The 22,018-nt window shown below is 32.1% G+C and overlaps 1 protein-coding gene across 1 annotated transcript in view; it reads left to right on the forward strand.

Moving 5' to 3' along the window:
* LOC129217452 (tRNA (uracil-5-)-methyltransferase homolog A-like) overlaps positions 1 to 22,018 on the forward strand; it is an 88,660-nt gene that overhangs the window by 20,353 nt on the left and 46,289 nt on the right. The window contains exons 2-5 of the mRNA XM_054851753.1: positions 1,293 to 1,540; positions 3,477 to 3,571; positions 17,274 to 17,349; positions 18,253 to 18,362. Of these exons, the coding sequence (XP_054707728.1) occupies positions 1,295 to 1,540; positions 3,477 to 3,571; positions 17,274 to 17,349; positions 18,253 to 18,362 (527 nt within the window). The 5' untranslated portion in view covers positions 1,293 to 1,294. The remainder of the gene's footprint in view (positions 1 to 1,292; positions 1,541 to 3,476; positions 3,572 to 17,273; positions 17,350 to 18,252; positions 18,363 to 22,018) is intronic.

Genomic DNA, 22,018 nt, shown 5'->3' on the forward strand with positions numbered 1-22,018 from the left:
TCTTATAACTTTTGGTAAATCCATCTTTGTTTCAAAGCAGTGAACTGTACATGAATAATTTCCCCAAATTAAACCTGTCTTATGTTTTATAAATGTATCCTTTTTTTTAAAAAATAAGATTGGATTGAAACTTCAAGGTAGGTGAGTGAATAAGAGCAATAATATCTAGCCTTAAAAAATGGAACATTTGGTGCTAATTGTTTTCAATAGGTTAATGTAAGTTAAGCTGGCTACAGAACCTAGAAATTGGGAATTTCAAGAGCTCTTTTTTCGATAGTCATTCCCTTGAAAATTTTCTCCTTGCAGGCTTTCTATTTTGTTTCAGAAGCAGGATTGCAGAGAGCCAAGCCGGGCGCCTTGTCAGTTATTTTTCCGGGCCCCCTCCTTCCCCCCAGAAAAAGAAAAGGAAGAAGAAAAAATGAAAAGAAATGGGAGGGGGAGGAAAAGAAGAAAAAATGGGGGAAAAAGAAAACAAAAGGGGAAAAAGTAGAAAAAAAAAGGGAGAAAAAATAAAAAAAAATCAAAACTGCTTACTAGAAAACCATCAACTCTATTTCAGGTGCCACAACAGTAAGCATCAAAAGAGTAAATTTTACATAATCTTTATGTTTTCTCTTTATTCAGAGCCCCCCCCCCCCCCGCCCCGTTTTTTCTTTCTTTCCTTTTTTTTCTGTCCTTCTTTCTTTCTTTTTTTTTTTTTTTGCGTCAGTGTCACCGGGCTCCCCTAGGACCAGGCCCCTAGTTTTTGACTAGGCTGACATTGCCTTTTGTCGGGCCTGTTCAGAAGGCTCTGATTGAAGTAAACTGCCAATTTCTGTTTAGAAGTAATATTAAAACATTAATATTTGCAGACATAAAATTTTTGCCTTTAAAATGCTAAGTTTGGTAATGCAATTTACATAATAAAATTTTATCATTTTTTGCATCTAAATTTTAGGTTTAAATATGTAATAATTGAGAATCAAAATATTTTTTTTTCTTATTGTATTTGACAGACAAATTTTATATTTGACTAAAAAAAATGAGGGGTACTGCAAATTTTATCTGCCCCTTAATGTCAAGCTATTTAAACAAAACAAAAAAAAAAAAAAAAAAAAAAAGAAAGAAAAAAAAAGAAAAGAAACCCTCTTTTGAATAAATTACTTAAGATTGTTTCTTACCTCATGAAAAATGATGTTTTATAAATTTAATATTGTGTTGCTCTATTAAGGTTTTTTTTGTTCTAATTTTATTTTATTTTGATTTATTAATTAAAAAAAAAGTTATTATAATTCTTAATCCTAAATTTGCAGACATGACTGATACAACTTTAGTTGGTTCCAAATTTGACATTCCGGACGTTCCAGAATCTTCTCGCCTTGTGGAAAAAGAGGACAATGAGTGTGAGGTAGCTGAATCTGAAACACTCAAATTGGAGACTGCAATAGATACATGTGAAAACAAGGAACATGATCCTTACTCCTACACCAGATTAGGCGATTTCACGTCAGAAATTTTTAAAATTGAGCTTGGCAATTTGCCAAATTATGTTGGATATGGTGTAAGTTCCTTTTGAAATATTTTCAATTTTAGTTTTCTGTTTTTATCTCTTCAAAAAATCTAGAGTTTTTTTTTTTTAAACTAAAATATCAGTTGCATATTTGTTGTTATCCAAGATTTAAAAAAAACTCTTCTATTCGTCTTTTTTAATTTGCATTTTCGAACAGAACCCTTGAAAGTGGATCAAGGTGCCCCAAGTACAAGGTACTTTGGTGGCCGCCTTATACCTCACACTTTTGTTACAAAATTGTTCGTAACTATTCTTCAATAATCGCTTTCTATAACAAGGAAAGATATAGCTTTCTCGTCTTGTACGCCTCCCCCCTTTTAAAAAAAGTGGTTCAGTATTTTTCTTAAACCTTTTATTTCACACAATACCAATGGTCTATGTTTAATTTGAACTATTAATCGTATTGATACCTCAATTGGTTAATTTTTAATTGTTGCATTAAGATGCTCTCTTAACCAACACACATTCACTTTTCTGGGCCCACGAGAGGCCATGTGAGCTTTGTCAGAAACTAGGAGCGCGCTCCTTTCAAGTGCCCCGCTCTGAATCGTAGTAGTATAAGTTTTAAAAACTTTATAGGGGGAGGGGATCTGGAGACCGAACTGACAAGGGGTCCCCCTTGACTTTCGATGCGTAGTTAAATTTCCCTTTTACTATATTAAAAAAATAAATATTAAATAACTGTTTGAAGAATGCAGATAATTTCTTGAAATTTCAAACACTTGCCGATCACACTGAACTATGAAAGATTATGTATTTTTGAGTCAGTATTTCAATTTCTCCGTAATTAAGTCCCGTATTTTCTTTTTAAGCGATATATCAGATGGATAGAAATCTAAATATTGTTATCGTGGTAGTTGATATACATCGATAAATGACGGTATATCGCCTAGCCCTAGTGCACATTGCTCCTTTCTTGCTTTTGAAGCAGTAGTGACTTAATTATGCAAGTGTGCAGATTTTGTTGTTCATAATTAGTAAGTAGGTGGAATGACATATTTAAAGAGAGAGGGAAGCCGAAGATACTTGGGCCCCTCCAAAATATATTTAAAATCATTTATTGTGAATATTTTTTTTATTTTTATAAATTTTGCATAATTGACTTTTTTGTATAAGTCACAGGATTACTGCAAAATAAATTCAAGCCATCAAGTTTTTACACTTAAATCAGAGATACCCATTGCCCTAAGAGCAAGGTTGCCCCCTCCCAAGCAAGAGCCTCGTCCAAAAGAAAGGAAAAAATACCCCTCGAAACACACTTAAGCCCAAAAAATTTCAATGACACTGTCTGCGCTATGACCCCCCCCCCCCCCTTCCCCCTAGGTAGGCTCCCCTGCTTAAATCCACATGCAGCATCCAGGTAAAGAAAGATTTTTTAAAAACATTCTAATTAATCTTCACAAATATTTTCTAAGTATTTAAATTTTGAAAACTTTGGTTTGAGTAAAAATGGTATCCCCCCCCCCCCTCTTTTGGGCAACCCCTGCACTTTTATGCCTACTAACATGCTAGTATGATAATTGAGGCCAAGCTTAAACAAATTTGTCGTTACCTTTTATGATGATAACATTACTACATCGTCGCACAATTATGCTCTTTATTTGTTGTATTCCCAAATTTTAAGATATCTAGACATTGATCATGATATTATTTTCAAAGTATTGAAAGATTCTCCAGAAGTGTACAGATGTTTGCATGTTGCATTATTATTATTATTATATTATACTATTAACTAGTTATTAAAGGTAATGTTTTACAAATCATGTTCATGTTGTGATGTTTTACAAATCATGTTCATGTTGTGATGTTTTACAAATCATGTTCATGTTGTGATGTTTTACAAATCATGTTCATGATATTTTACCAATCATATTGATGTTCGTGTTGCTTTTATCATATTTCTACAATCAACTCAATTTCATTGCAGCAACTTAGAAAATTGCTGAATATCACTTTAAGTTTGAGTCCAAGAAAAATAAAAGCAATAGGATCACCACCAAAATTTGTTTTTATTACTTTTAAGTAAGTACCAATATTTATTTATACTGTTTGCTCCGCCCAAACGAATACCACCGGTTTCAAAGAATATTATTCAACTAAGCGGAATTTTTTTTTACCTTTCCAAATTGACAACATTTGTCTAAAAACATAATAATAAAACATCAGTATGGAAGTAATTAGTAATATTGGTAAAAGTTTTTTGAATAAGCCAAGTTAACAGCAAAATAGAACAATATTTTATATATATATATACAACTTGAGATACTAATTTTTTGTTTTGGCATCCTTTTTCAGTACATTCAGAGTGTCCGCACACCTGGAAAGTTGGGGAAAGTCGTGGATTTTGACTATGATTGAAAATGGCCCAGAAAAATCATGATTTTCAACAAAAAATGCTCAAAAATCATGGAAACTGACAACTGGTCATGGATTTTGTGTTCAAGAACATGCATATTTATCGAATTCTACTGATAAAGTGCAAAATTCATGCATCTTAGCCGTTTCTTACGCTTTTATGTGTCAGTCCCGATTTTTCACACTTTTCGAAATCTGATTGCATCTGCTTCTATAATACTTGCTCGTTTTTTTTTTTTTAATATGTGATTCTACCGTTTGGACATTAATGATTGTGCTTTTAGTGTTATTTTTTAACCTTTCTTATCTGTCAATTGTGTAGTTGAGGAGTCATAGACCTCTAATTTTGCCGTTCTCATCGGACTCAAAACTTTTAAGTCATTTGCATCTGTGTTGATCATGGGCGGATTTAAGGGGGGGGGGCGAGGAGGGACAATGCCCCCCAGTCTTGGAAGGACTTTATACATAGTAACAAAACACTTCCCAAAATCTAAAAAGAAAAAATCATGATTTTTTTTCCTTTTTTGAATAGTTCAGAAATGAAAATGAAAAGAACAGCGAATGACCTTTTCTAATGGGGGGGGGGGGGGTGCTGCGGCAAGGTACACTATTACAAGTAGTAAAGCTGTCACTGGGATGCTAAAAATGTGTTAAAAATAACTATTTTGAACTGAAAACGATTAGGGAAATTATATAAGTGAAAATATCGACTGATCGAGTTATACATTCAGCTGCAATACTTAAAACAATCGATCCAACGGTTATTTCAACAAATTAGAAGCTGAAAAACAGAAATTAAAAAAAAACGGGTTTACCTGCAAACTAAACAAGCTATGGCTTAGGACACCCACTTTGTTAAAAGCAGCAAACTCCAAAAAGTTTCATGATTTTTTCCAAAAGAGAAAAGTTGTTGAAAAAATAAATTTCATTTTCAAGTGCTTGAAAACTTTGAAAATTGGGACAAGTGTGGATACAAATCATAAGTTTTCAAATTTATAACAAATGGGACAGGGTACAGGGAGACAAATTTATAACAAATGGGACAGGATACAGGGACAGATACAGGGAGAAATGCTGAACTGTGTCAAATTCAGCTACTTGTGCAGACCCCGAAGAGTTCCTACTTTTTAGAGCTCTCTCATTTTCCTACTTTTTCCTTTTTTTTCCTACTTTTTCTTTCATAAGTATAGCACTTCTAATTGTGCATTGATTATTATTTTTACAATGCCGCACCGATAATTTTTTACATGTTTTAATTTTGAAAAGCAAAAGAAGCAAGCAGATCCTGAACTTTTCATTGACTGACTACATTAATTTCTGGAAGGAATGCCGCGGCGGCAGCGTTTGCGTGTTTAAAAGTTAAATTTTTCGTAATTGACTTTTTTGCCGTTGCGGAGTGTGTGATCGACTTTTCTTTTTATCGCCCCGACTTCAGTCCTACTGTATTAACAAAACTAAATATATGGATATTGGCACATTCTGATGCAATTATATATTATTTACCCATCAGTTAGAAGCTTTAATTAAAGTAAACGGCCGACTGTTCAAAAAATGCGGGAAAAACCGAATTTCCTGTTCGCCAATTTTTTGTATGATTGCAAGTGAAATGGAGCTCTATTTAAACAGAAAGGCAATGTAAAACCTTAAAAAGAACATAAGGAAGCAAAAAATGAAAAACTTGTACACTGTACATATTTTATTGATGTTAGTACAACATAAAAGCAGAAACAGAAATTCGCAAAAACGGACCACTTAAAAAATAATCGCGGAAACTAACTTTTTCGTACATAAATATGATTATTGTTCATTCTAAATCGTAAACATGATTATAAAATTTATAAAATTTTCTTTTCTTTCCTTGAAAAGAGTGTATTTGAAAAAAAAAAGCAAAACCTGGATGTGCAAAGCGTAAAAATTGGGAATCAATTTAAATGCGATATTTTGTTTTTATTTCTTTACATTTTTAAAAGTTGGGGGATAGAGCCACAAACTAATATGTATTTTTTTTCTTTTTAATGGGTATTTTCTACTCTGATATATCATCAATATCGAGGAGTTGCTCATCATTTTTATGTGCTGTGTTTATGGCAATGCGACATTTCTGAGCATTTAAAATTTTTTTGACAGACTCTTACACTTTTCAGGGTGCGGCAATTATACCGATGCGGCGTATCTACTGTAAGTTATTGTACTTAGTGCGCTTGATCAAAGGGAGGGGGGGGGGAAGAGATATATGTAGGCATTTGATGCCAGGTGCTCCCCCCTCACTCAATTTTGTGAACAATTTCCGAATGAATATTTTCGTTGTATAGTAAGGATTGAGATAAACTACATGCTTTCCCTTTTATGCACAGAGAAACATTAGTAGCTGATCTTTGTCTTTGATAAAAATGTTATGTTTACCATGCATGGATGTTTCCTTTTTTTGTAACAAAAATTTTGAAACAAGAAGGAGGTAAAAATCATCAAACCATTAAAACAATATTCGTTTTTATTGCTTGATAAAAATTAGAGCTGACCGTCACTTTGAAAGCGCTTGATAATCGATATGAAAATAAACGAGGCGTTTTAAAAACCAAAGTTGGGAAATTTGCTGAATTTCATGTCTAACTGTAGCAGATAAGAGAAATGGGCTCGCCGAGCATCCGAAGAAAACCAGCGAAAAACGGTAAAACTTCAGATGCTCAGCGAGCCCATTTCTCTTATCTGCTACAGTTAGACATGAAATTCAGCAAATTTCACAACTTTGGTTTTTAAAACACCTCGTTTATTTTTATATCGATTATCAAGCGCTTCCCCCCGGAGGTGGCTAGCAAAGAATATATACTGAATGCAAATTTTATCTGAAAACAACAAAAATCGCACAAACTTGTATAGCTAAGCATTAATTTTCCAAAGCCAGGGAGGGGAGAAATCGACTCCATAAATGACGTGCCAGAACAAAAATGTATGTTGAATGCTAAAAATACATAACATAATACAAACCCTCTAGTTGACTTATTTCATTATTTATTTAGTTTAATTAGTTTATTATAAATTTTATGTCCCATATTTAAGAACACATTTATTTTAGTTCTACATTTTCAGTCGTTTTCTTTTTTTTTCAAATTCAAACATCTGTCTCTGTTTATGCAAAAATGCATGTCAGCTGCTGATTATTTTTAACTAAAACTAATTAAATATTTGCTTTGCTTTTGTATCATAGTTTATGATAACAGCAGCTGAAAGTGTTAGTATTTTTGATAAAAGGATGAACTCGAAGGAATGTTTCCGTTTTTGACAAAACAAATTTTAACAAAAATGGTTTAATTGCACCAAGAATTAAGAGTTTTATTATTATTATTATTATCATTATTTTTTTTCTTTTCTTTTTTTTGCGATCGTTATATTGCATTTTATTACTGTACTGGTGAAAGGTGTTTCTTTGTTTAGATTTTATTTCATATTTTTGTAATTAATATCTTTGTTTCCACCAGTTTATTTTTCATACTAATGATTGTCAATCGTCTTGACGTGTGTGTAGTCCTATCTCTTCCTATTTTTTCCAACTTTTTTAAGTGATTTTTTTTTCTTACTTTTCCTACTTTTTAAATTTTTGATTCCTTATTTCCTACTTTTCCCCCTCAAAAAACCACTTCGGGGTCTGCTTGTGACATCCTGCAGCAAAGCTGTAAAAATCATGGTTCTCACGTTTCTCATGTTTCATATCTTGCTGTGTATTTAATCCTGAATGCTGTATTTTGGAAATTCTTATGTATTGCTTGTTTTTATCTTACTTCTTCTGCATATTATGAATCTGTTCAGCTCGGGCGGGGGGAAAAAAAACACTACTTCTATTTTTTTTCATTTTCTGTACTAGTAATTGAAAAAAAAGCAGGTGCATTGGGAAATCTACAGTTTTTTTTCTTTTAAACTTAAAATAGTTGCTCTTGCAAAGTTAGAACAATACTGTAAAACTGTACAACCTTGTATTAAATTTCAGAGACTGGGGTAAATGAAGTGCCTTAAATAATCTTAATTGTTCTCGGTCCTTGAAAAGAATTACATCAGTCTTCGAAACTCCTAAGCAAAGTGTACTTAAATTTTATTTATTATCAAGTGTATAAATTACGAATTGTCCAAATGGGCAGCATGTTACTTTCTTGTTACAGTGAAACCTGTGTAAGTTGACCACACGCGGTGCAGCACTTTGGCGGTCAACTTAGACAGGTGGTCAACTTATAAAGGGCGTTTTTTTTTTTGTCATTTCTTGCACCATGTATTCATTTTTTGAGGAATTCACCCTTACTCTTTCTGTTCAACTCACTTTCAGTGTTTAACATTATTGAAAGTAAAACAATAATTAAAAATACTATTCAAATAATTTTGTTATTTTTTTCTTGTTTTTAACTATATTAGACACTGTAGGTTTAGAAATTCCATATATACCAGCTAATTTTCTCTGGTTTTCTCCATTTTCAATTAATTTTAATATTTCATACTTTTTATTAATCTCAAGTTCAACTAACTTTCTTTTTGAAGCCTTTTTATGTATAGCACAAAGAGTAACAAGATCGACTCTCCCAGTTCATAAAGGAAAAATTAAATGTACTATCTCTTAATCCCTTGGACCAGAAACATGTAACTTTACTCATTAGCAGGCCCAGACCTGTGTACCCGCAGTGCGAGGGGCCCGCGTCCTTAAAGGGGCTAACAGCCCTAGAAATTGAAGAAAAAATTGAAAAAAACTAGCACTAAGACTTATGCACTTTACAAATAGACACTGCTGGCCAGGAGGGAGGGGCCTACATATTTTGTTGCAGGGGGACCCAAAATATATAGATCCAGGCCAGCTCTTTTTGCACAATTCCTGTGTTGCCACAGCATATTGCAACTGAAAGAAAAGATTTTGAACTTTACTACTGACACCTATTTTCATTGAACAGAGTACAAAATGCTATCTCAAGTAGAACAACAAATGAAAAACTAGTTTTGAGAATAAAGAGCAGCATAAGCTTTAAGCTGCTGTTTAGTTAGTAAAATGCTAGTCTCTCATCAAAGCATTAAAAGCATTCTTAGAAAGCTATCAAAATAATAATAATAATAATAATAATAATAATAAGTAAATAAATAATAAAATAAAATAATTTGCTGAAGAAAGTTGAAAAAAATAAACCAAGTGGTCAACTTACAAAGGGTTTTTTACAATACTCCAAACCAAATTTGGCGTACATTAGTGGTCAAGATAGAGAGGTGGTCAAGTTACAGAGGTTTTCCTTCGCTATATGAGATAGGAAAAATTCCGTTCCCGACAAAAGTGGTCAACATAGAGAGGTGGTCAACTTTACAGGTTTTACTGTACCTATTTTCAAAATCTGTACACCATTTATTTTAAAGCATTTTTTACTATTCATTATTTTATATTTAATTCATTGTTGTATTTGTCGGTAAATTGGAGGTGTGATTAAAAACTAATTGAATTGAACCGGCAGCCGATGCAAGCAAATAACAACGCATAATCATCTGTTATCTTGCTCTCTGAGTACTGCTGTCATTGATTTATCAACCCAAAAACAGTTTTCATTGTGTATTATCATAATTTGCAAAAGAGTATGTTTACCTATTTTTCCCCAAGATTTTTGTAGTTCCAATTACCCCTATAAGGTTTCAAAATGCAGAATTTTATATCTGTTTTACAAAATTTCTCCGGGGGAGAAACCCCTGGACCCGCTAAAATTGGAAATATTCTATACCGTACTTAAAGTTACCATTTCCCCTCTAAAGTTCAATTCAAAAGGACAGCAAGCAACAAAAACACATAAAAAGTAAGGCATTACCTTATGTAGGAGAAACCCCTGGACCCGCTAAAATTGGAAATATTCTATACCGTACTTAAAGTTACCATTTTCCCTCTAAAGTTCAATTCAAAAGGACAGCAAGCAACAAAAACACATAAAAAGTAAGGCATTACCTTATGTATCACCCCGGTAGCAGAAACTGCGAGATGCGAGACGTGCGTCGCAGATTTTCCCGTGGCCTGCAGATAATTTTACCGAAGAACAAAAAGAAAGAAAGAAAAAAAGGATAAATTAGTTTGAATTTTGACATCTTGAATTCAAATTATGTTTTTCGCAATCAAGAGTGTGTGTATGTAGGCGTGTGTGTTTGTGTGTAGGGGTATGTGTATGTGTGTGTAGGTATGTAGGCATTTGTGTTTGTGTCTGTGTGCTGATATAAGTGTGTGGGTAGTTGTGTGTATGAATGTGTGTGTGTGGGGGGAAGGTATGTGTATGTGTGTGTAGGCATATGTGTTTGTGTCTGTGTGCAGGCATGAATGTATGGGTAGTTGTGTGTATGTGTGTGTGTATGTTTTTGTGTAGGTGTCTGTATGTATGCGTGTGTGTATGTGTTTGTGTGTGTAGGTGTATGTGTGTGTGCGTAGTTGTGTATGTAAGTGCGTGTGTGTAGGACATGGATGCAACCTGGAGACGAGTTTCGCTATAGGAGCAGCATCGTGAGGAGCCGGTCGACGGTGATGGTGCGGAGGGTGCTGGCGAGAAAATAAAATGATAGCACGCCAAAAACAGTCAAATGAAAGCAATAAGCAATCGTGATTGCTCAATAAATAAATAAATAAAAGGGAAAAAAAGAAATGCAGCTTGGGAAAAGATCGTTTGGAGATCGCTTTTTGAGCGATGGATGGTTCAGCATTTCAGCTAGAAACATAGTCGCCATATTTGGTCATTCACAAAATCGAAGTAGAAAAGTGCAAAAATTTTCAAAAACAAAGATGAATTGGATGTTTTATTTTTCTGCCAAGAAATGAAAATAACTTAAAATTTACAGCAAATCAATCGTTTTTTTATTTTTATTTTTTAAAATAATTTTCTTGAGGAATGAAAAGTTTTATGTGAAAATTACACCTTATCCTCATTGCTTTAGTCGCAAAAGTGCTAAAGCTTCAACTAAAGTTTAGTCTCATGAGGATTTTTATTTTGAAAATATTTTTTTGCAACAAATTCAGAAATTCATATCTTAATTTTTAGCGTAGTCGCCATGTTTGGTCATTCCTAAGATGTTGGTACGCAAGACTCATGAAGTGCCTACGTTTTCAAAACGGAATTGGATGTTTATTGCAATGCAAACTGTTGAAAATTATGCAAAATGTGCCTTTTTTTTTTTGGTAATTCTTAATTATTGTTTTTAAAATTGCAAAATTTTATCTTCAGAATATTATCTTTTCTTCATTGCTTTAGAGGCTAATGTGCTAAAAACTATTTCACCTAAATTGTTTTGAATTTATTACTACTTTTATGTAACAAATTCAAATATCTATTTATAACCATGAATTTTTCGCGTAGACGCCATGTTTGGTCATTCGCAAGCTGGAAATAAACGATACTATTACTTACCTAAGTTTCCAAAAACAGAATTGGATGTTTACCTCAACACAAACTATTGAAAATAACATAAAGTGTTCGATAAATCATGTTTTTTTTTTCTTTTTATAAAATATTTTTTTTTTGAAAAATGCGAATTATTATCTGCACAGTTGTGTTTGATCCTCATTGATTTGAAGGCTTTGCTATAAGCTAAATATTTCATCTAAAATGCAGTTTCCTGCAAACTTCTCATTTACTAATTTAAATAATTTAAAATCCTATTTCAACGCAAATTTTCCATATTAAAATTAATATATCTTGAATAATTGGTTTTCATAGTGTGTAGAGTTCTATTTATTTTTAGGAAAGTAGTGAAAGCTGCTGCCCCCCCCCCCTTATTGCTTTAAAACTCAGCGACAGTGGTGGCCACTAAGTTTTTCGGGTCTAGTGGCCACTGGCCAGTTGGAAAATTGTTGAAGTCTTGGCCTTCACATAGGACTTGTGTATTTTATGAAAACTTAAAATAAAACTAATAATAATGCTGCAGATTATTTTTAACTACCGAAAATAGTGTCGCAGACTGACTACAGAGTTTCTGCTACTGGGTGTATCACAGGGGAAAAAAACAACATGGGGGCGAGGGGAGCCTTTTTCACCACTGACAGAAAAGTTGTCTGAACTACAAAAGAGACCCAAAACCTGAAATAGCTTTGAGCAATTTTAAGTCTAAATCCAGTCTTGATTACAACTAATGTTGCCCCCCTCCCAAAAAAAAAAACCCTGCCCCACCCCCCCCAGGAACTTAGTCCTAAATCCGCCTATGGTGTTGATTTAAGAGACTCATAAAAATAATCATTAATTTTCAGAAAACAATAATATAAATGTATGTGCTTGGTAGCAAAATAATTAAGTTTCAGACATTGTTGCATAAATTGTTTTTTAGTTATAATCGTAGCTGAGTTAGTTACATTTCACTATAATTTGAAATTTTTGGAAACATATGTCCAAAGCATAAATAAGATGGTTGCAATCTAATTTTCACAAAACACTAATTGAGATATTCTTGTAAAAATTAATGTTTTTTTCTGGAAAAATTGCATCTCGTGAGCAGTGGCGTGCCGCCCATGTACCAGAGGGACTAGGCTGGTCCCTTAAATATTTGCCCCTTCAAAAAATTACTTTGCAGAATAATTTATTAAGAAAAAACGTGAGCAGAAAAACAAGTTTATTAGAAAGCGCTACTTCTTTTACTGCCCCTCCCTCCCTTTCTCCCCTGCGTGCGACATCTTAAATGGACTTGTCCGAGGGACTAGCTCTTAAGAACCTGTTCCCCAGATCTCATATAGCTTTGTTAGATCCTTGGCGTTCGCTCGAAAGCTTATTTGATTATTTCATGCATTTTTTAAACCAACGGATAAATTTTTGTTTCCGTACCTAGTGTACAGGTTTCTATGTGAGCTTCAGGAAACAACAAATTCACTAGTCAAAGTTATTTTCCTGCGTCCATTGTGTTTTTCTTTTGTAATGGAAGGGGACTTGGTCAAAAAAACAAGTCCCCAACTGGACGTAGTTGAGGAGCATGTACAACAGCACAGACTGCCCTGGAGCTCAGAAGAGAATTGTGCTGCCTGCTGGACGTTCTCGCAAACCGTTCGTTCGGAGCTTTGATTTGACCAAGAGAAAGCTCAAATAATTTCGCAGAGCAGGCCTACTCCTGACCTAGCAATAGCTGCGAAGCTAAAAAATTACAATCGACATTTTAAGAAAGATTACTTTGAGACTGTTAAATGGCTGACTGCTTGTAAGTCCAGAAAAAAAAATATTTTGCTGGCCCTGCGTCCTTTTTGAAAAGGAAAAAGGCGTCTGGAATGCCAATGGATTTTCAGATATGAGCAATTTCACGAGAAAACCCAAGGACACTACCAAGCCATTACTCAGTTGAAAACTTTTGGTTAAACTCGAATAGATTTTCATCTTAGTGAGCAATGTTGCTCATCAACTTTGAAACATAACCTGAAGTTAATAATAATAGGGAAGATAATATATCTATAAATCTTTTTACTTTTGTGTATCGTAATTTACCGTAACCAACTAGTCCCCTAAAAAATATTGATCTGCACGCCACTGCTCGTGAGTTATGGAAAGTTACGAGCAGAAGTCAGGGAAAGTCATGGACTTCAAAACTTGAAATGTAGCAGATACCCTGTACATTATTTTTTAAATAAGTCCACAATAGTGGTTGGCTTGCTCAAGTTCTTTTAAGAACTCTTTTCTAACTCCTTTTTTCTCTCCTTGTCTCCCGTGTTTTACATTGAATATTTATCAATTTATTATCATCTGCTTTTGTTTGTTTATATTTCTTTTTAATATTTAATTTAATTATCAAAGAGACTATCAATTTTTTTTTTTGGTAATGACAACTACAAAAAAAATTAAATAAAACAGTGGAAATACTTTGATGGAAGTGGTTTTTCTTGAAGGTTGTTGAGGAAAAATATTATTTTATATTTTTAAGTCAACAATGGTTTATTTACTTTACTTGTTTTAAAATTTTTCTCAGCAAAAAATTTGCTAAAGCTGATTATTCGATTAAGCGGGGATCTTTAACATTGCGCCGATGAAGAAATATTTGGTTTTGGGAGGTTTTGTTCGTATAAGTAGGGTATTTGTTTATCTGTTACCTGATTAAGCAGTGTGGACAATATCTATATATTTTTGTTATTTTAATGTTAAGATATTTGCAAATAAAAGAGTGGAGGAAACAAATATGTATTTTAACTTTTATGTACAGTTTGTGTTGTGTGAGTTTTAATGATTTATCACAATCAAACATTTTAATGAAGTTAAAACTGCTGTTTTTTTTATTTCCAAAGTGGTTAATGATCAGATGTTTCTCTAAATTATGAAAGTGTAACATTTAATTTTGCACTTCTATAAAAGTGCACATCTACAGTTACCATTTCCCACATGCAGGGCACTCCCATATGCTGCTGTAGCCCTGAGAAGATACAAAAATGTACATCATAAATGTTTTACATAGTTCTGTATAAGGCAAAAAGCTCCCCCAAAAATGTATTGTGACTTGTCTGAAAACCTGTTAATATGTTAGTGACTATCTACATGATGATCTTAAAATGTTAACAAATGTCACATATCCCCTCTTTCCATCCCCTACTTCAAATATATTATCACTTGCACAATGCACAATTTACTCCAAGGTTTAAAAAAAAGTATCATGTCTTCATAAATGCATTTTAGGCTAAGTCTGAGAGACATGGCAATCCTTGTAAATTTTGATCTTTTTGCGCATGTTTTAAATATTATAAAATACATTTACGTTGTTTGATAAAATTATTCTTCAAATCAAGTAAATAAATATTAAATGCTCAAAATATAACTACACTTGTATTATTTTACAATACTAATGATTGCTATTTCATTTCATACCTCACTTATAATTACTAAGATATTTTTAAAAAATTTTTGCCTTTGTTTTGCACCAGGTCTTACAAAATATGCATTTTGTTAATAGACAATGTATTAAAACTTGATAAAAACATTTTCGACTGGAAGATCTTTTTTCTCTTTTGTCTCCTTACTGGAAAAGAAAATGAACACAGGAATTGAAGATCTTGGTGCAGGAATGGAACAGCTCCACTTTTTGGAAACAATCATTTTTTAAGAATTTGTGTTTATACAGGGTGGCGACAGATCAGGGAAATCAGGGAGATCAGGGAAAAGTCAGGGAACTTTATTAATCAGGGAAAAGTCGGGGAAATATCAGGGAATTTCAAAAAAAATAACAGAAAATCAGGGAAAATTAATTTTATGAAGGCTTTTTTTTTTTTTTTTGCTTTAAAAATTAAGTATCCTAATTTCCTACGCATTTTCCGCCAATTATCTGTTCGAAAAAAAAATAATGAGATGCGATTATACACTGCCGCATATTTGTGCATATTTTTTCCTCTACGTCTAAGTATTGAATCTTACTTATTAACCACAGGATGAAATTCCTAAGATTGCTTCTGTGTCTGTTAGGTTGTTTATTTTACCTAGCTTGAAATTTCTTTTCATGCTTTCAGTATGACGTTAAATGAACAACCATACAGGCACAGAGGAAGCCTTCATTAATGCCTTCACTCCTTTGCCTTTATTCCATTGTCTCGATGTGATTAGCGTCTGTAATCATGATTTTAAGAAGAAATCTTTGGGTTTTGAATTAATACTGATAAAAGCTTAAAATTTATTACTTCTTCACGTTTTTAATTTAATTGCTGTAATTGAACTTTCAATCAGAAAAACTTTGTTTTTTGCCTTTATACTATTTGTTATCGCCGCAGATTATAAAGGCTTTCTTTTCTTCAGACTTAAATGATTCTTTTATTTTATAACCAAGTTGTATTCTTCTTTTATATATTTTGAAATTAACTAATTGCTTTTTTTTCTGGCATTTCAAAGTTGTTTGTTACAAAACCAATCTAAGATTTTTCTTGTTACATACTTAAATCATTTAAAATAGAGTTAACTTGTGTAAGTAAATATCTTTATTTTTTTTATTGTTAAAATGCTGTATTCATTCATTAAAACCTTTGTACTTGATTAGAGAAAAGCTCCCTATGAATGGATGTCAAAAGGTTTCATCTGTTTTGCATAAATATGTCAATAAGAGTAACTACATTACTTATATTCTTTCACTATTGTTTGTTATTTTTGCAACAATTATTATACTGTTTGAAAATTTAGTTCAAAATAATTTCAATTACTTTTTAGTTCTAGCAAAACAATTTTCCAAAAGAATTGACTTGATATGTTTTTTAAACCATTTTGTTAAAAAAGTAGCATTTTTTAAAAATACATCTTTAGTTCATCAACTTTACACAACTTAAAACGTTTAAAATACTGCATTTTATACAAACATACAATGGATTTCAAGTAGAACAAAGAAAGGAAACCATTATCATTGGTAATGTAAATCAGGGAAATTTGGTGAACTTAATCAGGGAAATCAGGGAAAAGTCAGGGAACTTTTTTTCACAGTTGCTGTCGCCACCCTGTTATAATTAATGCTAGAAAGTTGCCCGTCAAAGTATGACGGGTGAAAATTGCTTCTACATTTTAACGAAGCCATTCCCTATTTGGTTCTATTTTGATAGTTGAAATTGTAACACAACTCCAGTGGATTAACCCTAAACTCCAGTTGGTAGCGTTCATTGTTTACCATTTTTTAATTTCGTTATTCCCCTGAAATGACACATTCTTACCAGTAAAACTGTTAAGTTGCCAGATCGAGTTCAGCCTTGTCACAATAAAGCATTTCCCTGCATGTTAAACATTGCCAAAACATATTATCAGATTATCATGCTGTGGCGGTAGTTTCATTGTTTAAACGCGCAGGTTACTCAATCATCGGCTATTATTTATATGAGGGTTATGTATTTTGCCTGTATAAAACCAATTTTAATGAGATTTTAATAAAATATGATTTAGTTATGTGAAATTAATTTTTATGTATTGTAGCTGTCTCATTCTTTATCCAAATATCCAAAAGATGTTTAGGTTTTTTATGAATATCTCATTATATGGTTCTAATAAGAAAATAATATAAAACCTGTGTGATAAACAGACACTTCAGTTTCAAAGTGGTTCAAAAAAACAGATAACATTTTTATTTACTTTGTTCTCAAAAGTTGCCTCTTACAGTTCATTTCAAAAATATGTGATTTAATATTGGTTGTAGATGTTTCATTCTTGTACATTATCAGATATAATATTTTTCTTCGTGTACCAATGCAAAACACAAAGCCAACAAAAAGTATAGCTATCCCTTTCTTTCACCAAAGTTTTTATTTCTGATACTAATTTGAAGAATTTTTTAAACAACTAAATATGAGATTCTTAATCCCTAAATTTTATTTCAATTCCAATTCAACTTGTTTTGATCATGCATCGTTAAGTGTTCTGAAAAAATAATAGTTTTTGTTAATTTTTGCTTTTTTTTATTGTTTTAGAGATACTGGTGACAGAGATTATGCTTTAAAAGTTCTGAATGGTTATGTTTGGAAAGGTAAAACACTGTCAGCTAAAGTAAGAATCTATTAAACAACACTTTTTAAAACTATCTTTTTTAGACTAGTGAATGTTTTATAATTGATCCATATGTGTAGGAGAAGCGAGGGAGGTTTGACTTGCTTTTTACTAACATATTTTTTCTACTTTTTTCTGACTGTATGAAAATGTCTAAGTTGAAATTATTTTTTTCCTTATAATGTCTGGCAGCTTTTTACAGTGTTGCTTTAAATTATATATTAATTTTTTTATTGGACATTTTTCATGAATCCAAACTGTGTAAACCTCCCTCATAGGAGGAGATTTGATCCACTTAGATTAAAAGTGGAAAAAAATGATGTTGAAATAATTACATGTCCAGGGCATAAAACTAGTCAGTAAAATTCAGTATTTTAAAAATTAGTCAGTAGTCTTTGAAAAATTTCCCTAGTTTTGTCCGTAGTATAAGGTAAGATGAAGATAATATAGGGGTCATTCCATATAAAATCAACAAACTTTCAGAAATTTTCCTGCTTCACCATTTTTGATTTTTATGAAATTTAGTTGGTAATATGTACCAATATTCTGTACACTCCAACTGTGGAAAAATTTTATTCCTCAGATATAACTTTTTTTTTGCTGATGTTTTGCTGAAGTACCAGAAGCAATAAATGTATATTTTACAATCAATTTTATATGTTATGTGTTCAATATATCATTGGAAAGAAAAAATAAATAATATAAGAGTTGTACGCATAATGTTTCTTGAAATATGTTTTTAAAAAATACACCTTTCAACAATGAACCAATTTAATTAAAAATTGAAAAACAATCCAGCTAAAATTCCTTACTTTTAATTTTCAACTTTGAGTACAAACCCTCTAAGTGGGAAGGTAAAGCACTTTCTATGCATTGAACTTAATTTCATGCTTCAATTTTTAGAAAGCCAACCCTGCTGCTGATCCAATGGTTAAAAAGAGGAAAGCTGGAGATTCAGAAGACTGTCTAAATTCGAAAAAAGCAAAACAGGATGACACCCCTGTGGAACTAAGGTTCATTCTAATTTATAATTTATGCAATCAAATCAAAGTGCATAATATGTGTACTATGTGGGGTGATTTTCAAATGAATTCACTCATTAGGTTCAATAAAAGTTAGAAATTTTTGTTGTTATAAGCATTAAAATTTGCATAGGTTCAAATTCCTTACAATTTATGGCTTTCTAACCAGGTGATTATTTGTGAATTAATTTGCTTATATATTAGAAATTCCGAAAAACCTCGTGGCAAGTCACCGTTTTTCTCTTGAGTCTTACCTTTATAAAACATTTTGTAATTTATTTTCAAAAAATAAATAATCTAACAAATCTTGATTAAACTATCTGAAATACTCAGAAATAAGTCAAAATGGTTATTTATTAAGAGAATTTAAGTATTTTTATTAAAATGTGTGTAAGCTGTTTTTCTCATGAGTGTCACTTTGTTTCCTAAATAAAAGGTAAAGTTTAAAAACCATATTAAATTAAACATTAAATGTTTTCATTGTAATTACTATGAGTAACTGAAAAATTTCAATATTGAAACCAATTTTTAAAGATTAAAGAAAAAATTCATTAATAAAAATGCTGAATTTTGGCTATAGTAACACTGATGAGAGACCGTAACACTCATGAGAGATGGACTCATGAAATAATTTATTGTAGAGTTTGGGCTTTAATTCTTCTAAAATATGTAGTTATTTGAATGCCATATTTTAAGAATTAAAGGTTTTCCTAAGCAATGCACCTGAATTTCATTTTTGAAACATTTGCGTCAGTGTTCACGCTTCCATTTTTAATAAATGTGAATTTATGTATGTGTATCAGGGACGTAGCTAAGGGGAGGGTTTTGGGAACACCCCCCCCCCTAAACGTTTGTCTCAAAAAAAAAAAGGAGGGAAAAGAAAAAAGAAGAAGAGGAAAGAAAAAGAAGAAAAAGAAAAAATCAAAACGACTTTTTTCTGAGTAACAAAGGTCAAAAATTCACTTTGCTCCCCCCTCCCCCCAATGCCATTGAAAATCTGCTCTATGAATGACCCTCAAGCATAAAGACGCCTCCCTCTGCTGCAACATTTTTTTGATAATTGAGTGAAATTTAACACTTTGCTTTAGAAATGAGATTGATTTGTTACATTCACGTATATGTAGCCTTCCTTTGTCATAGAATCTGTAAATTGTTAAATTTGTTTAATTTTATGAGTGGCGCAGTGGAAATATTGCATACAGTCGAATCTGTATATTTCGAATTTCACAGAAAAGAAAAAAAAATCGAGATAAGGAGGTTTGGAGATACGGGGGCTTTAAGAAACTTCATAGAAATTTGGAATATGATGGTGAAAATTTGAAATCGATACTAAAGACAATATGGGCTCTTGATTAAATCTTATATTTTGTTTTCACTCCTATCATTTCGTTTTTCTTAGGAATCACAATTTTAAGAAAGAGAGCAACCGAAGAACAGTACTAATCCAGATAACAGAGCGAAATGGCTTTTAACTTGAATGACGTTCAACCATGGACTTAAAAAGTTCATCTTACATGTCAAACCTGTGAATTTCACCCCTTTACTCTTCTTCCTAGAAAGTGCGTGAAACGACTGTCCTTTTGTTAATCTTCCTAGAAAGCCTATTCGTAGAACGCATTTCTCCCTTTTTGCACTGCCTCCTCAGCTCTTGAAGACAATTCCTCTGTTTCTGAGTTGAAGAAAATATTTTTGTTTGTTGTTTTAAAGATCATTGGGCTTTGAATTCGAAAATGATAGCATAACCGGAATTCGAGACGATAGAGGTTTTTGTTGGTCAAAACGACCTTTGCTAACCAAAGTATCCATTGCTTATCACATTGATTTTTCAGCCAGTATTAACTGCTTATTCTTTTGGAAATGTACACTTGGAATGTGTTTGGAAATGTGTTTAAAATAGTACATTCTAAGTGAAAGTTGCTGCATAATGAAGCGAGCAAAACCGGTAACAAGCTTTTTTAAACCCAAAGAAAAAAATGAAAATGACGAAAAAGATTGCTCTAAAAAGACAAAGTTAACGTCGGCTGAAGAAAAGCAGCATTAGTCCCATCGGACTCTTCTAAGGTAATTTTATTTTAATTCAAAAGAAAAACTGCATAGCATTACATGAATAAAATTTTAAAAACGAAATGAATCTAGATTATTTCTGTTAGCTTGGTTCGCATTAAAAAGTAGAAAATAAAAATGACGTGTTTATAACACTCTGTTTATAACACTCGAAAATTACTGTTGCTCTCTCAAATAGATATTTATGTACATTCTGAAGCAGCTAATAAAATTAAAAATAAAAACTTGAAAGGAGAACAGATGGTATGCAGCTTTGAGCGAATAACTTTCTACCATCTATATTTCTTCTCTAATTTTTTTAATTCAAATTTTATTAACTGCTTTAGAATTAGCACAAATATAAATACATAAAAAGCAACATATAAATATAACGATATGAAAAGCAATTTCATTTTTCGCGAGTTATAATTCAAGAAGTCTTTTTTAATTTTATTTCATACTTTTAGTACAAACCAAGTTGGTAAAAATAGTCTTTATAGTCTGACCACCGATGAGATTGAAAGCCAAACATCCAGGCGGAAATGGAAGTATTTATTAGCTTTCAGGGATGCCAGCTTTTGTAGATGTGTGTTAGCCTCTAAATTAAGCAGTCACACTGAAATGAACGGAAAACTCTCATCAGATATTTGATTTCCCCCTGATTTGGACAGACTGGTTTTGACAAGACGTTGCTAGAAAATTTCACTTTAAATTAAATGGAGGGAAAAGAAAAAAGTTGAATTTTCAATAACATTAAAAAAAAAAAATCTTTGCTTTTGTTTTGTTTGACACAAGTATCGGACTTGGGGCACCCCATCCCAAAGCATGTAAGATTCACCTCCCTCTTATTTTTTTTAATACTAAAAAAAGTTTACATATACACTCACACACACACACACACACACACACATATATATATATATATATATATATATATATATATATATATATATATATATATATATAGAAGTAACCCCCCCCCCGATAATCGGGTCTAGCTACGCCTCTGATGTGTATATGTGAAAAAAATATATCTCTTCTATGTATAAAAGTATGAGTTAAAGTAATACAATATCCATAACTATGGATCTATTCATCATTTGGGTCTCTTTTATCATAGTTGTCATGAATGTTACCCTTTAAAAAAAACACTCGTGAGATTTATAGAAGAATTCTTTGTTGTAATAAGTTCTATCAGTGTTTTTGAAAATTTGATTAGGTTTCTTGTTCCCTTAACTCAAAATACACTAATTGCATTTTTCTATACTTAAAAAAAAAATTACAAAATAAAGGGGGGGGGGGGGTCATTCATGATTAAAATACTCTTCTCATTGAGTTGTACATTTCAATATTTATCATATAAAGAATAATTATATCCAATTTTCGACTTACGCATTCTAAGAAGATACAAATATTGCTTCCCCAACTCTGTTGCAAACTATGGTAAAGAAATATTTTGCAGATAAAAAATATTTAATTCCCTTCAATTCGGTAACACTCATGAGTTGCACTTAAGGACACACACTGCTTTGAAATTTTAAAATGTTAGATGAGCAGTTCTGTAAAATCAATTTCCGCTGTGTTTAAATAGTAAATATTACTTC

The sequence above is a fragment of the Uloborus diversus genome, chromosome 2, assembly GCF_026930045.1.
Source record: "Uloborus diversus isolate 005 chromosome 2, Udiv.v.3.1, whole genome shotgun sequence".
Lineage (NCBI taxonomy): Eukaryota > Metazoa > Arthropoda > Arachnida > Araneae > Uloboridae > Uloborus > Uloborus diversus.